Genomic DNA, 18,049 nt, shown 5'->3' with positions numbered 1-18,049 from the left:
TTATCCGATTACTCGATTAATCGTAAGAATAATCGATAGATTACTCGATTACTAAAATATTCGTTTACAACAGCCCTAATAACTTGTAATGTAAGTTATTGAAGCTTTTTGTCCAAGCCGACCTATAGAAATGTTGTTGCTAACATCCACTGAGACAAATAGAAATGTGTCTTTCTGCCATCTTTCAAAGGAAGTCCCGCCCCCAGAAATGTGACACAGAATTTGTGAAATGTGATTTGAAAAGAATGCAATTCATAAAACTTGGTCTCAAATAAAAATTGTTAAAATAAAATCAGATTTTTTTTAATGAAATTTGAAAAAAAAAAATCGATTAAAAGAATTAAATTTGAAAAAATAAGTTGAAAAATCAAAATTAGAACAAATAAAATCTGAATAAAAAATAAATCGAAAGAATGAAAAAAGTCTGAATCAAAAAACTAAAAAATATTTTGAAAAAAAATAGCATAAGAAAAAAATCTGATTTAAAAAAAAGTTTTAAAAAATTATTTGAAAAATACAATTGGAACAAATAAAATCAGATTTTTAAAAATTAAATCTGTAAAAAAAATCCTGAAAAACTAATTGAAAATAAGTAGAAAAAATGAAATAAAAAATAAAATAAATCTAAAAATAATTAGAAAAAATATCTGATTTGTTTTTGAAAAAAAAAAAAGAATCTTAAAAAAATTAAATCTGAGAAAATAACTTGAAAAAGTAGCAAAATGTACATTAAAAATGGATTGCACATTGTAAATTACTCTCAACACATTTTTTATTGAGAAAGAATTCTGTGTCATTTTGAGAAGAGACATTTTCTTTCTTATCAACATTTAGGAGCCCCAGAGATCTTTTTGTTTTCACAGAAACTATCTGATTTCAACAAATGGTTTGTTCCTGGTTTTTGTTTCTTTGCTAGTCATGAAATCACTTTCTCTTTGAACGTTTGCACTTTTTCGCTCCTTCACACTGCAGACACAAAATCTTAAGTATTTCTGGTCTAGTTTCTAGTGCAAATATCTCAACATATTTGAATTACGACAATTTTTACTAAGATATCTACTCTAGACCAAAAAATAAATGTGGCAGGATTTTGTGTTTTTATGTTTTATTTTTTTGGTACGTTGCTTTTTGCAGTGCACTTTTGAACCGTGTGAGCTGGTTCCACTGCTCAATCCAGTTTTTAATTGCTTTACTAAAATACCCAGCTTGGCTTTCTGCAGCCGGAGAAGCATTTTAATGCTACATTATTCCTTTATTAGACCTCCTTTGGTCGCACTCTGAGTTTCTGAAGTTTAGTTTCTAAGTTCAGTGAAGCTTAGACGTCCAACTTCACTCCACAAATTTTACGTTATCAAACGTAAGTTTCATAAACGAGGGTCGGAGTTTGTAAACCAAACAGGAGTTGGGAAAACATTTCCAACAGGTTTTATAAACATTTTAAAATACCTCAGAGTTTCTAAAGAGTGCAGCTCTAAAATAAAATAAGTTAAAACTGAAGTTATTCAAGAGGTTCCTAATAACTTTGATTTTAGTTATGAATTATCTCTGACGATTAATCGGATAAAAAAAAACTTGGTACATTTTGCAGAATTTGAGACATTTAGACAATAAAAGATGCAAATAAGTAATTCATCTCCCTTTTTAGGATATAATACACATTTTATTGGCTAAAGTGTAAAAAGAAAGCATTCCTTTAGTGAACGACATGTGAGAAGCTCAGTTCTTTCTGCTTGACTTAATATCAATACAGTGTAGCGCAAAAATGTTTATTTTTTTCATTTAACAAATCAATCAAGATGCTTAAGAAATTTTTGTGACAGAATTTGAACTGAATCAAGCTAAAACGATTTCACTGGAAGAGTTTTAGAGGGTCTCTTACATCTTAAATGGAAAATGTATATTTTTTTGCACAGTTTTGGGTAAATTACTGCTTTGAGTGTAATGCTTTTTCAGAAAATTGCCTTTTTGAGTCTGTGTGCTCCAGTTAATGATTAATCAGTTACAAAATTAGTTGGTGATTATTTGAATAATCGATTAATTACGATTAATCAGTTTATTTGTTTCAAGTTTAATTTAATATGTATACAAAGTTGTCTAAAATTTTGACATCGGTGCATAGGCCTGTCGCAATAAGCAATAAATCAGTTAATCACATGATAAATTAAAGCGAGTTTATTAATTACCATTTGGATGACTTATTGTTTTTCTCTCTTTCTACCAAAAACTGGGTGATAAAATGTTTCCAGTCTGTTTTTTTGGTCTCAACTAGCTCTTTGTTTTGAAAGACAATTTTGTTTAGAGACTTCATGATTATTTTTATTTGTTGTGGATATTTAAAATATCTGTGTTAAATGTTAATTAATCTTTGAGTGTGTGTTCTTGCATTATTATGCCATTACCATTATATTACTTGAAATTGGTCTTAAAACAACAACGTTATCGTTTATCGCAATAACTTCTGAGACAATTTGTCACCCAGAAAATTTATCGTGACAGGCTTATTGATTATTATTCTAAAGTTTGCCAACTGACTCATTGGCATTGCTTTCTTCCTTGGTATTATATTGAACTCTGGATTCTTCGTTGTCCTTGACTATTCAGATCAAAAAGACAAAACATTTTTTGGTGCGTAATAGTCTATCTCCTCCGCTCTTCTTTAATCAGAAGTATCAGAACCTTGATTTGCTGAGTGGTGCGTGTCGAACTGTGTCACATTGTCACTTTCATTTGTGCAATTTCTGATTATGCAGCTGCTACAGCTGCTAGGAAGTGACTCTCATTGTGCGTTTTCCTGGTTACCAACAAGAAGTCGATGATCATGTCTGATACCGGGATGAATGAATCTTGAATGTGGATTTTAGGAATGTCACAGAACCAGTTTTAATGATTCGGCTCTCGTCTTGGGATAATGGTATCTTAATTTCTGTGAGTGAGCGTAGTGGGGTCTGGTCACAATACGCTATCTCTTCCTCTGGGTTTGGTCTGGAATGTGTTTACTAGGATGACATTGTGTGTGTGTGCATGAGAGAGAGAGTGAAACACACATGGTTATAATAGTTTTGCATTTTCCTTTATGGTTTAGTTTTATTTTGTTGTGATTTTTTGTCTAATTCAATTTGTGTGCTAGTTTATATTACACTTTCAAAAGAAAGTTTTGTTTTTAAAAGAAAACTTTGGTAGCTGTGTCTACCAAAGTTTTCCTGCAAAAATGACAGACGTAAAACTCCACTAAAAATATATGTAAATGAATTTAAAGTGATTGAAATCACAGCTAAATTACATTAATAATGAATTAATTGTGCAAAAATTAAATGTTAATTTTGCATAAAGTGGTAAAGTATCTTGTATATATTTTGTATTTCTAAAAAAAGTGAAAACAACTTTATTTTTTCAAGTATTTTATTATATGAACAGAATTGTTTTATGACTATTGGAATATTTTTCTGTTTCTACCACCATTTTGTAGTTTTAACAAATAAATTTGATTATACTTACATGTTGTTACTGTAAAAACATGAGCATTTTGACAGCTTACAAAGGTTTGTGCTAATCAAAACATTTTCCACTTTAAATATTTGAAATACTGCCTAACTGGTGGTGTTACCTTTCCTTTTTTTATCCACAGTTTTCTCTCCACATTGTTGTTTATTTTGAAGCAGTTTTGAGACAAAGTGGAGAGACATTAAAACTGCTACTGCGGAAGTTACTCAGCAGGCCGTTGCTAGGTAACCAAAGAGTGAGTGAGTGAGTTGCTAGGTAACCATAGAGTGAGTGAGATGGTAGATTCCACCAACCTAGCTTAGCTGGCTGGAGTTTATTGAATATTTTATATATTGAATATTCTATTAATGACATGTTTATCACAGTGTCTATTATTGATTTATTGTCCAGCACTGGAAGTCCGTAAACTGCTTGTGTGTGGGGCGAAAAAGAAATCAATTTCACATCAGTTTGAAAGGCTAATAAATAAATTCATGAACATGAAAACAAAGGATATTATGTTTAATTTCAGTATGTTTCAGTTAGTTTTATAACGCATGCTATAATTAGTTTTCTTTATGTATTTCAGTTGATGGAAATGTTTTCTCAGTTTCAGTTTTCGTTATTTCGTTAGCTGTAATAACCTTGGCGGTAGGTGAATTCTCACAGAGGTGAGCTAGAGAGTTTCGTCCTCATGCAGAGTCGGGCGCATCGCAGCGAAAATGCAGTCATGACTGCGGCCGTTTGTCTGGGATGCATGTGCAAATGCAGAGATAGATGCACTCAGGAGAAAGCCACTTTCATCTACCTGCAGCAGTGTAGCGGTGTGTGTGTGTGTGTGTGTGTGTGTGTGTGTGTGTGTGTGTGTGTGTGTGTGTGTGTGTGTGTGTGTGTGTGTGTTAGTACTTTGTGCATCCACAGAACCTGAAATAGCCCAACGTGGAGGGAGGTGGGGGGGAGGGGTGGATGTGCAGCTCAGGCATGGAAACCAGCATATCCGGTTACAGGATCATAATATCACTGCAGAGGCCGTCCACTACTGTTCCACTACTGCACTACGCACACGCAGCCTGCTCCAGGAATAATATCATCAGACCGCATGTTTAATGTTTGGCATCCAGCACCCACCATGCATGCACACACCTGACTTTACCTCCTCTTTGGAGCGATCCTTGGATAGTTACATGGATTTGTTGTTAACTAGAGTTAACCCTTGTTCAGCTAAAGGAAGAGAAAACGGAGACGGCCAAGACTTTAATTTTTTTGTTTTTTCTGGACAAGGTTGAGATTTTGATATCATAACCTTTTAGGTAAAACAAAGCTCACATTTAAAGCAAAACATCTGCTTTTATTTACTGATGTAAACAAAACAAATATTGGAAGACGTTATTTACAGTTGAATCCAGATATTTTCCAATAAAAACACACTTTTTTTTTTTCTTGCCGTCTTAAGTTAAATGAAACTAAACGTTTAAAGATTTAGGTCAGCTAAAATTATCAAAATTATTTGTATTTGCAAAATGCCAAAAAGCATATAAAGAATATATGTATGCATGTTGTACAAACACAACATGTAACAATTATTATTATAGCTGCTAAAATAATAGACATTGCTTTACAAGTGATGCTTTATTTAATTTCAGATAATTTTGTCATTTTGTACCTTTTAATTATTTGGCTTTCTCAAACTATTTTGGACTTTTCTGTTTTGTACTCATGTAAAGTCATTTTCTGTGATAGTCCACTGTAAGGAAATGTGATATTCTGATTCCAATAAACCATATCTACGAGAGGAAGGTAATTTTGGTTTGATAAGGGTTGTCTGATTAAAAAAAACAGATTAAAGGATGATTTCTGTACATACAGACGCATCAGTTTCCTCTTGTTTTAGAAGCTAATTTTTACGTAGCATTGAAGAAACAAATTCTGATTTTGTGTAATTATTCTCACAGTTCTCATTCACTTGCCTTTTTTATATTTATCATATTACCAATGCGTATAGACCATTCAGATCAAAATAAATTTGAACCACAGTTATGCAAATATTTTATAAGATCTTTACTCATTTAGTTTAATTATTTTTAAATGGGTTTACAAAGATATTAGCTTTACAAAAGTAGTAAAAAAAATAGCATATTTAGCCCTGTCATAACAAATTTTGCTGGAGGGTAAATAATATTATGATAAATGACAATGTTGTGGTTTTTAGACCATTTTCAAATAATATATTGATATAATAAAGCAAGTTTGTGCTCTCAAAGATCAATGGAAGACATTTTAATATCCAAAATAAAACAACAAAAACAAGTAGAAAGAGCCCCACGTACAACCAAGACAATAAATAAAATGGATTATATTTCTACAAACAAAATTGATTTGCAAAAAATATTAACCATCCAAATGGAAATCAAGCTCATTTTAATTGATGTTGTGATTAACTGCATAATTGCTTTATGCTACAGGCTTAATCATAGTTAATAAATGTAAAATAAATGCTCAAAAATGGCATTTTAATGTATATATTTTAAATTAGCATATTTTTAACTAAACATCTGCTGGAAAACAAAAAAACGGGAAATTATTTTATCATCGGCACCTTTCAGGTTTCAAGCAGTTGCTCTTAATCATGCCAGAAATCGGTATGAGCCGGTTAAAGCTAGATTGGTGCGTCTCTAATTGTAATATAAGCTTCTGCCAACAAGTTTGAAAACAAACGTAGCATCAGTACTTTTTATTTCACTGAATTTCTCTAAAGGAAACTCTTTCAGAAAGTTTTGGCACCATAGTTTAACTGTGACTCGATAGGATTTTCAGTCAGTGACCCCGCTACGCTGCTGTGCTTTATCACTTTGACTCTTTTACGATCCGTTTTTCGTTTTTTTAAACGAAGTTACTGTAGAGAAATTGGAGGAATTAAAGCTGCAGGATGTTAAAGACGGGTGGAATAGTGTGGAAGGAGCGGATAGTCGGAGGCGAGAGGAGGATAATGAAGAGGAATGTGACGGGTGGGGCACCTCTGGTATGTGTGCGTCTTGTGTGTGAGAGAGCCCAAACAGCCTGCCGCGGCTCGGTGAGTCACACATGCGCAGCTGCTTCGCCTCTCAGTCACACAGCAGCAGCGTTCTGCTTTGAAATGCTGTTTTTTTGATTCCTCGCGCCTCTGAATCTCCATTTTCCTGAAGCAGCAGCAGCAGCAGTCACTGCTGCAATGAAGGAGTGCCGACGTGAGAAAGCGTTAATGCCAGAAGTTATCCAGCTGCCAGAAACTCTTTCATTTCCTCTAATGCATCTTTATTCACCATGTAAATTATTGGGAAGATGTGGAGAAGTTGGAGGTCTTACTCGGTAACCGTAGCAACCTGATACCGCTTGGTGTGATGCAGGTGTGAATACTTTCTTCAAACTACATGTTTGAGTCTGTGAATAATTCCCAGTTTTTTAGATACTGGATTATTTATTTACAAAATAAAAATCTGCCGAGTAATGCAAGAAGCAGAGGCTGAAATATTGCTGAGTCACTGGTTGCTATGGTGATTCCAGGCTGTTCCGCTACAGTTTTCAACAGAAAACCGGTTAGAACCCGTCATTTGCAGTTATATTATATACCATATTAATCGATAACTGAAATAATGGTCAACTGTAATATAATAAGCAATCAATTAAGCTATATACACACTCTTCAAAAGGCCATTTGCTGAAAGAACACCACACTGAGGACTAATTAAGTCAAATCTGTACAAAAATATCAGCATTTTGCATCGTTAAAAAACTTTTGTCTGTAGATATGTTCTACCTAGAACTCCTCAATTGTCATTGTTTTAATTTCATCTGGTTAAAATTTTGTAAAACAAACACAAAAATATTCTTTTTTTTATCCAATTATTAATCAATTAACCAAAAAATAGACACCGGATCAGCACTATACTGTATTAATGTTGAGTCTTACAGGAAGGACTGAACTTTCCACATGTTTTTAGACGTATTTATTTACCTACAGATGCATCCTTTGCTACAAATGATCAAGCTTAGGCCAAAGGAATGTTATGTTATTGCATTTTAGGCAATAAAGTAAGACAGCTGAAAAACTATTTTGTCTGTTCTCAGCAATAAAAACAGGATCTTGGTCAATGTATTTAGCCTAGTTTTAATACAGCAATTAAAAGCATATTTGGGTGCACAAAGGTGTACTTTAGAGTATAAGTTGTGAGTAAATGTGGTCTAATTTAGATGGAAACTAGAAAGTTTGGAAAAGATTATCACTTTTTGCTGTATCTAACATTTTTGTAAGTAGATTTTGATTCAATAGTCGTAGTTTTGTAGAAAATTATTCTTGAATTGTGGTTGGGGTCCGCAAGAAATCAGGACAGGTTCTGCAAATGGCCCCCGAACTCCACTTTGAACACCCATGGCCTAGTCGTAGATGCGATTGTGGGTTTATCTGCATCTCTGGATGGATTCCTCATTACCTTTCCTACTCCTCTGCTTCCGCTTCTCGCTTGTCTTCCTCATCTTCCTCCTGTACTCTTCTTCCTCCCTCCACCGTGTCCCATTCATTGTCGTTTCTTTGGGTGAATTCCCAGCTGACTCGGTTTGTCATGGCAACCAACAGGTCATGGTGACTGGGCCTGCAGCTTACACTTCCTGTGTGTGTGTGTGAGTATGTGTGTTTGAGAGAAGACGCATGCGCCTTTATTCACGCGGCGACTGGCTGCATGTCGGCCTGGATTAAAGTCAAACACACTGCAGTAGCTCCTTTCTTTCTTTCCCATTTTCTTCTTCTTTGTTTTCTGAATAGTTTTATAAAAATCACCCAAATTATTGCTCCTTTAGTACCCTGCTCACCGCCACAACCAGCAAGTTCTTCCTCTAATATCATAAAAAGAGGAGTGGCCAAAGGTTGGGCTTTAAATCTGGCCTATGATCCTGTGCTGAGCAGGGAGCACTGCTATTACGTAACTTGGTGTGTGAAGGTTTCCTCTGCAGCTGCTCTCTTTCTGTATTTTTATTTATTTATTTATTTATCTCCAAATGCAATATGCTCATTTTCTGTTTGCAGCTTCTTACTGTCCCAAAGAAGACTTTGGTTCCTGTATGAATGAAGTGATTTTGGTATCCTGATGCGATTTAACGTCAAACCTCAAAAGAGGCAGTTTTTCGATGTGGGCAGTTGCCCAGGGCGGCACTAAAGGAGGGGATACAATGGCACCATTCAGATGTACTGATCAAGTAATTGTGGATCCAATTGTGATAAGTGATAAGTAGTCCTTAAACAGCTTTTAGACAGAACTGATGAGACTAAAATCTTATTATCCAAGAATGATTTTGTCCAAAAAGATAAATGGACACACTGTAAATCATCCACCTTTAGGTCTAACAGATTTCCATAAAGTCTGGAGTGACTTTAAGTTCTGAGCTATAAGTCACTGAATGTGAAGGAGCAACACTAGACTTCAGACTTGATTTGTGTCTTAATGATTTCTTATCTGAGCACTTGATTAACTTGTTTCCTCTCCTTTTGTTTTGTGTTGTCTAGATATATGTTCTGTAAAGGTGCAAAGCGGAAGTTGGAAGAGGATGAAGAGGGCCTGGAAGGCAAAGCGCTGGAGGCGTCGGTGGCGGGAGCGGGGGTAGGCGTTGCCTCGGAGGGTCTTTCCAAGGTGTCCTACACCCTTCAGAGACAGACCATCTTCAACATCTCCCTGATGAAGCTCTACAGCCAGCGGCCGCTTGGCGAGCCCAGCCTGGAGCGCCGCGTCCTCATCAACAACATGCTCCGCCGCATCCAGGATGAGCTCAAGCAGGAGGGCTCCCTGCGGCCACTGTTTCTGCCGCCCTCGCCGCCGCCTGATGACCCCATGGACGAGGGGTTCCGCGAGGCGCCGCCATCTTTCGGCATCCTGTCCCAACCATCTGCACTGTTGATGCCGGCGATTCCTCCGCCACCTTCGCCCCACCCAATGGTGCCTCCCAGCTGCCCGGCGCCCCAGCGCTTGGAAGGCTGCGCCACGCCCCTGGACGCCTGCCTCACTCCGGCCTCACTACTGGAAGAGGACGGTGGGGATTCGGCGTTCTGCGCGCCGTCCCCACCCACTCCTCCTCTGTCTCCGCCCCCACTGGCTCCATCATCAGCGCTAATGAGCAAGGTGTCCTCTAGTGTGACTGTCCTATCAAACGACAGTTTCTCATCCCCTCCGAGTGACATGGAGTTGGCTCCTCCCACCGCCATTACACGGACGGCAGCCGCTAATACTATGACCATAACTACCTCCCCCACTCCATCCCCTTTCTCATCACCCACAGGCTCCACCAGAGACTGCAGGACAATGGGTGCTAAGCCAGAGGCAGCTGCTGTTTTCCTGCCCGCACATTCCCCTGCTAGCCTGGAAGACATTTCCCCCTCGCCTTCGTCCCCTTCTTCTTCGGGTTTCCTCTCAGACTTGGCGCTGGACGATGTCCTGTTCGCCGATATTGACACGTCCATGTACGACTTTGACCCTTGCACCACAGCAGGGGCCGTAGGCGCCACAGCTGGTGGTGGCGGTCTCGCCAAGCTTTCGCCAGTGGTGAACGCCGACGACCTCCTCAAAACTCTGACGTCGCCGTACAGTGGCTCCGCCCCCCAGGTTTCAGCCAATCAGCCTTTTAAAATTGATCTGACAGAACTGGACCACATCATGGAGGTGCTGGTGGGGTCATGATTCAGCGACACCCTGACCTCCACCTGCGAAACTTTTTATTAACCTGGAGAAACAGACTGGATGGGAAAAATTTGGGATCGCTTTTATTTTTATCTCTTTAAAAGACTTTTTCTTCTAAGGTCGGTAATTGTAAACATCAAAGGTGATGTCAACTAGTACTACTATGACAACTACTACTTCTACACAACACTGTTCATGCACTGTGCTCGCCTTTCTAGGTGTGGAAGTGAAGTAACGAGGAAGCAAAGCATACACACCGCAAAAACATAGAAGCATTTTTGGTCTAGTTTCTCGTGCAAATGTCTTGGTATACTTGAAATGAGACAAAACTAACTCACAAGTAACTTTTCACCAAGATATGAGTTTGTTTTAAGTAAATAATTCCTTAATATTTATTAAGGAATAAAGTAGATTATTGGCAGGTTATTATAGAAAGACATTTTCCCAGGTTGGAAGTAGTATAACCTGCCAGTGGAACTTTTTCTTTTTCAAAAACCTGGCCACTACTGAGCAGTTACCTAGCAACCCCAGCTGAGCCCAGCCCAGTACCCAGCTGAGGGCGTGACCAGCAGCAGCTTGTTTGGATTTAAAGTGACAGAGCCCTAAAATAACTAATTCTGAAAGGAGCTAAAATAAGCAGAACTAACCAGATCTAAGAATGATTTTGTGTAAAAATGTAATGAATATGTTTTGATAATTCCATAGATCTATCCTAACCATTCAACGAAGCATAATAGGCTCTTTTAGGAAATTATTTACTTAAATCAAGCTCCTATATCTTGATGAATAGTCACGTTATAATTTTATTTCATGTGTACCAAGATATTTGCACTATGAACTACACTAATAATGGTAAGGTTTTGTGTTTTTGCAGTGCACAGAATTTTGTATATCTATACTTGTGAGGAACTTTATGAATTTCCTTTCTAGTCCTTTACCTGAAGCTAAGCCTTAACCCTTAAGAGTAACTGTAAATATTTCTATTTTTAATCCTCGTGGGGACATGCACTCCTCACAGGTACAGAAATACAAAACAAACATATACATACACACACTGTAATTATGGCTTTTAGCAGCTGAGTGCCTTTCAAATGACCACTTATTCAGTTCCTGGTTTTTACAGTATTTTTTATCCGCTCTTCTCACTTTAACAGCCCACTGAGGGTCACACGACGTTTTTAATTTATTCTATTGTATTAAATTTTGTTGAGGTAATTTTACATGATCAAATTATGATTATTTAATCTTTATCTTATTACAGATACAATGTTTTAATTGTAAAGCAAGCATTTAAGGAGGAATACATTGTTTTATTGGTGACTGTGGGGTGCCAAAAGTGACGAGATGTAGTAAATAAATAATCTGGTAAATTATTTTATATTCAGTAGGGCTTAAATGATTAATTGGATTAATCACGATAAATACAAACTCAAAAGAGGCAAATTGCTGAAAAAAACATTCTCAGATGAGTAAATAAGCCAAAAATGTACAAAAAACACACCCTTTTTCTATTTAAGATGTTAAAAAAAACTATTTTTCTGTAAATATGTTCTACCTAGAACTCAAGTAGTTTTCACCTGGTTCAAGTTCAGTAAAAAACAAAAAAAGCACCTTTTTCTCTTCAATTATTAAATGGTTAATCCAAAAATAAACAGATAAGCCCTGTATTGTATAGATGTTATATCGAGCAGAAAAGGCTGAGATTTTCATATGTTGAGCTGCAGATTTGTCATTTTCTACAAATGATCCATGTATTTTATTGCATTTTAGGCAATAAAATATTGATTTAACAGAAAAGTTTGCTTATTTGGATCTTCTAATATATTCCTAATATATAAAAAAGCTTAAGTAGTTAAATGAAAAATCTGCAGAATGTACCAACTTCTTTTCTTCGATCAATTTTGCAGCCCTGACATAAATAAATGTAACTATAATTATTGAAATTGGTTGATTTTATTAAATACATAAAATACAAAAGGTTGCAATAATATGTAATTATGTCAGTGTAGTTTACTCCAATGTAGACCAAAACATGCTGTGTAACATGTTTATTTTTTTATCACATTTTGGCACTTTTGGACCCCCATAGATTTCCACATTAGCCTGGCTCTGCAATAATGCTTTAGGAGTAGCTCTAAACCACATCACCAGGTTGTTGTTTAAACTTTTTACTAGAAGGGAGCGTCTGTTTGTGTACACATGATGTCTACGAATTCAATGCTAGAATTCCTGTTTTTTTTGTTTGTTTTGTTTTTAATGTTACTTTTTTGGCCCTTCCATCTCTCCGTACTCTGCTTGTCTCCCCACCTTATTCACAGTCATAATACAACTGCTGATTGTTGTTTTACATGAGCTCGGTTATATGAGCCAGTTATCACAAACCAATTGCAGAGATATTCAAATGAGCTGCACCCACTGGTAACACTGGTTTACACTCGAAGAAATAAGCAGCCCTCTCCCCAGTCCCAATTGCACGTAGATGATTTGGAAAAGCTCCAAAGTTGATGCATTTATTTATTTATTTTTTGGCAGAAAACAGATTATAATGATTTGGTAACAGCAGGGCTTACAGTATTACTCACACTCCCTGTTTCTACGGGGTTTGTTATATGTGTTAGTAACAGGTAGCCTTAAATGCTAGATGGCTCTTTGTAGATTAGCAGTCCTGCTACTTTACACTATTTTCTCAACTCAGTATTAGCGGGAGAGCTAAAACTATCACGGAAGAAATTTGAATTGAGATTTCCACTGAAGTGGAAAACCAAAACCACAGTGCTAACCTGATACTGCAGCCATTCAGCAGACTGTGGTGCATTAAAACTATGTTCGTCACAAAGCCTTATAAATCTAACTATAATCTATTACATTAAATCTTTTTTGCATTTGTTTAAAATTCAGAAAGTCAGAAGCAGCATTTCTGAACACTTTTGGCACTTTTCCTTTACGTGGAACAGCCCAAAAAGTTTGGCATTTTTGGTTTTCACTCCAAGTAGCGCCACCTTTTTTTACTGACCTGTGAACTATGACAATGCATCTGAAGGCAACAAAAAACAACAAAGCAATCCATCCTGGGCATTTTCTCTGTTTTAGCTGAGAGCTTAAATCATTGCAGGGCATGAAGGGCGCTGTTGGTGCCAGAGGCAGCTTAGAAAACGGGCATTTTGCAGAAACACCAGACTGGTTCTGAATGATGCCTTTCAAAACTGTCCACTTGTATCTGAATCTCACTTAATTAATTACACAGCGGTGCCAGTAGATGTGGAGCAAATTTTTGCAGTTTCAGAGAATATTTAAGCCCTTCAAACTGCAAATTTTCAGAATGAAGACAATAATAACTTTAAATAACAGACTGTTCCACCACCTTTTGTGCTAATGATAGCTTTAAAAAAATACATTTTTTTCATCACAAATTACTTTTAAAATGTTTCATTCATTATAAAACGGGTTAAAATAATTTATTGCAATTACAAATTTATCAAGCTAGCAAACTGCAAAACCTTGAGAACTCAAACTAAAATTAAACTCTGAATGAGTGAAATGATTATTAAATAGTGAATTAAAGTGAGAAGAAAACATTGTAAAAGTCAATTTTTGTAGCTTTGTCAGTAGATGCTAATGCTGTTTGGGAAGTACAAAGCTAGCAAAGCAGTGAATAAAAACAACAATGTGAAGCTACCTGAAGTTGAAAACCTCGTCAATTTGAGCTGTACCATATGAGGAAACTGTGCCAATCAGAGCTACGTTCCAAAGGGAGGGTTCAAAAGACATTTATTTTATCTTAAAATAATTATCAGACATCTGGAGAAGCCCTTGTATCCAGTGGTGTTTCAGAGAAATGGAGGGTGGTGTAAAGTTTGGGTTCCCTGGCAGAGTATTTGCTCAGATGTGAGTCGAGCGCCACATTATGCTGTTTGCAGACGACTGTCTTGTTTCTCTGTGTGTTTTTAATTTTTTTTGGAGTGCTTTTGTTTAATTTCCATTGAAATTATTTATTCATCTTGGGGTTTTTGTCTTTTCTGTGTAAATATATTTATTTTTGATGTGAAGTGGACACATGGATTGTAAATGTGTGTACAGAATGTGTGTTAGGAATGTACTTTTAGATAGGAATGTATCAGAGTGTGAAAAATTGGGTGGAAGCCATTTTTTATATACATAGGTTGTTATATTATCTTCTGTTGGTTTGTTGCGTTCTGGATTTTATTTTTTTTTCTCCTGGTGGGGTGGCCACAACTTTTTATATCTTTTGTACTTTTTATCATTTTCCGGTTAAAGGCAAACAGTTCACATTCATGCAGCAATATTTAAAGAAAACGGTCTCAAACCTACAGATGTCAAGACTCCAAAGCCTGTCATGGATGCTTTCATGCCAAAAGTAATGTACATAGTATGACCAACATTCAAGCTCCTAAGACTTTTCAATCAGTGTTTGTCACCAAATCGGTTTCATTGCGTCCAAGCGTGCGGCGGATTCCCTCAACACGGGCTGTAACTTACAGACCTCAGCGCTGTGCCTTTTTCTATGCAACAAAACAAACACACAGAGAGAAATTATCAGCTGATCACTGTATCGGTGGGTCTGTAGAAAATAAAATGCTCAGCTTCACAGCTGTTTATGAACTGAAAACGGTCTTACTTTTGTAGTTTTATATATATAAGTATATATATATATAAATATACAATAAAGTGTAAAAAGTATCGTCTCCTGGTTTTGCTCTGTTTGCATGCCACACACTACACATTTTTTTCTATATTTGATATTATTGAAAAGTTTGCTTCAACCCAATCGCTAATTTTTGGCCGTAACGTCTAACGCGCCAGTTCGATGTTACAAAGCTTCTTTCACTGCAAAGAGAGAAGTTCCGATCCAAACAAGATGGCGTTAGCGTTAAGTGGACAACAGCAACTTAACGGCCTCGTTAACTTCCTCCAACGCCGTTGCTAAAGCAACAGACTACAATTCTTAAGTTACGTCATCGTTCACAACTTCTGTTCGCTGATTGGACCGGTAGAAATTCTACCAAAGGGAATCAAAGTAAACGAGAGAAAAAAATAGAGCAGGAAGACGTCTAAACTGATTTTCAGCTTTGAGTCTGCGTGTAGCATCGTTTATCGTTACAGAGGATAACGATTGTTTCTCCTTAATTAATCCCAGCCGCCCGCTTCACAATGCCAACGTTAGCCACTGTTAAACATCCGTGGCTCCGGCAGCTATTTCCAGCATTCAGGCCACACAGCTGTGAGGGGAAGGGGACAGGCTGTCTCTGTGTGTGGAGGGAGGCAAAGTTTAACTCAACTTAGCAACGGCACAGCTGAGGTCAGCGAGGACAACGCAGACAACAGTCAGTAATGGAGGCAGGAGGCTGCTTCTCTCTGCTGCTCCGTTCACGATACTGCAGCTCTTTGTGTGGGAGAAAACCTGCACACTCGTGCGATAAATCAAAATCAAACGTAGATTTCATATTATTTGTTGCTGTTTACATTCATTATATATATATATATATATATATATATATATATATATATATATATATATATATATATATATATATTAAATTCAGGTTAACACATTTAGACAAATGTCCAAAATATCTATTTTTGGTTTAGTTTCTTTTGCAAATAAGTTTATACACTTGAAATAAGACAAAACTAACTTAAAAGTAACTTTTCAGTGAGATATTAGAAAAAGGTGTCCAAAATGTGGCCTGTGGGCCATTTGTGTCCCTTGAAATGGTTTTGTTCGGTCCCTGACAAGTCAGAAATGTTAAAAATTTGTTGGCCACACTGGTAAAAATTTTGCCAATAAGGTTTTAGCCAAATTTGAATTAAAAAACGGAACACTTGAAGAATGTCTTTAATATATATATATATATATATATATATATATGATTTTTAATGACAGTAAAAACAAAGTTTTACCAGGTATTTGTACATTTTAGTACACTTGAAATAAGGCATAACATTTTTTCCTGTTATGAATGAAATAATGTAGTACTTTTTTGTCAATGTTAAAGTATTGAGATAAAAGCTTTATTTTAATGAAAAATTTACTTGAGCATTAGTTTAGTCTTATTTCAAATGTAGCATAATATTTGTACTAGAAACTACAAAAATACTTGGTAATATTTTGTGTCTATGTGGTGTAGTATGCACTTAACCCCCCTCCCCCACAACAAAAACATTAGTTTAGCAAGTAAGCAAAGCTAAAAACATTTCAAAAACCTCAAACTTATTTTTGCATTTTTAATTAATGACTTTGGTGGCCTGCTGTAGTTTACATTTACTAGTTTTAAACTTACAGACCATCTGATGCTGCTGAAAAAATCCAAGTCAACAAAAGAATGACAGAAAAATATAAAACTTAAACAGCATTTGAGCACCAAATTAAGCTGGAGAAGAAATTAAAATTCTACTAGTTTCCAATAAAACATTAAAAGCTGAAACTAAAAAAGAAAACGCAAATCATCTCCACATGGGAAAATTTGAAGTAGTTTTACTTAACATTTCCTGAAAACACACACAAAAAACAAAATATTACCAAGTATTTTTGTAGTTTTTAGTGCAAATATCTCAGTATTTGCACTAAATAATGGTATATTTAGTGCAAATACTGAACTAATTTAGACAAAACTAACTTACAAGTAACTTTTCAGCAAGTGGAGCTTATTTTAAGTAAATAACTGCTTCATATCGATGAACAAAGTACTAGTTTCACAGACATTATTTCAATTATAAAGACATTTTCCCATGTTATAAGTGAAATAATCTGCCAGTTTAACCTGAACCTTTTAATCAATATTAAGGAATTATTTACTTGTTTGTGTACAACAAATGGCTTTAACTCTTTCCAGACTGATACGTCACTGTTTCTTAATTTCCTTCGAAACATGGCATGATGCGCTGGCCTCATATTGTCGTCAAACAGGTTCTGTTTAAGGGATTTCTACTTTATACCAGTCAGGCAGTAATCGGTCCTCCTGGGTGTGGTTAATAAAAATAAACACCCTCTCAAAAAATGTCATTACTCACACTTAATTTATGATTTGACAAGATCTTTCTCACCTCAACCGGTTGACTTTCTTTGTTTACTCAGATTATCTGTGTCTGATACTAAAATGTTTTTAAATAAGTGAGAAAAGAAATTAGTTTTATCTCTTACAGCCCTCAGCATGTTGTATATTAAGTATCATTTCAAAATAACTAGAAAAAAATAAAAATTAAAGCTTGTATCAAAAAAACAAAAGAAATCTCAGTAAAACAAGAATGTCACCATGACTCAAATGTTTAAAGTTTCTTTTGAGTGAAGACAAAGCTAAAGAGATTTTTACCCACAATGCTCAGCTCCATGTCTGGAGAAAACCAAAATATATCAACAAAAACACGTCACACCAATGGGCAAGCATGATGGTGGAGGAGTGATGATATGGGCCTTTTTACAGCCTCAAAATGGCTTACCATTATCTTCTATACATTAAAGTATGTCTGATTCAAATACTGTAACAAGATTTCTTACTTCAAATAATCAATTACATTACCGTTAAACGTATTTTTAAGATATTTTTGAACAAATTGGGATTAAAGATGCTACTTGGTTTATCTCTGTACTCATTACCACAAGTATAACTTTAAGATTTATTTTTTTGTTGTAACCCCAACAGTTGTGAAGAGGAAAGCAAAACGAAGCACGAAACACAACTGTTTTACTGTAACTGTCAATATTTGTTTTAACAGTTGTGATTTTCACAAGATGCAACTGAAATATGTCCAAATTATGTTCAGTCAAAGAAGGAAATATGAACTCTAATCACGTCTGAACGGCACAACTAAAAGAACGCCGCTGCTTCAAATCTAAACGTTTCACTATGGCGCCA

At 36.0% G+C, this 18,049-nt stretch overlaps 1 protein-coding gene across 2 annotated transcripts in view; it reads left to right on the top strand.

Annotated features, from left to right (window-relative positions):
- Positions 1-14,876, top strand: part of sertad2b (SERTA domain containing 2b) — a 51,874-nt gene extending 36,998 nt beyond the window's left edge. For both annotated transcript variants that reach the window (XM_015008782.2, XM_088013144.1), the window contains exon 2: positions 9,014-14,876. In XM_015008782.2, coding sequence (XP_014864268.2) covers positions 9,018-10,178 — 1,161 coding nt within the window. In that variant the 5' untranslated portion in view covers positions 9,014-9,017 and the 3' untranslated portion in view covers positions 10,179-14,876. The remainder of the gene's footprint in view (positions 1-9,013) is intronic.
- The last annotated feature ends 3,173 nt before the right edge of the window (positions 14,877-18,049 follow it).

The sequence above is a fragment of the Poecilia mexicana genome, unplaced genomic scaffold (assembly GCF_051168715.1).
Source record: "Poecilia mexicana isolate PSO_F unplaced genomic scaffold, ASM5116871v1 scaffold_15, whole genome shotgun sequence".
Lineage (NCBI taxonomy): Eukaryota > Metazoa > Chordata > Actinopteri > Cyprinodontiformes > Poeciliidae > Poecilia > Poecilia mexicana.
This window is presented reverse-complemented; position numbering and strand designations above follow the sequence as displayed.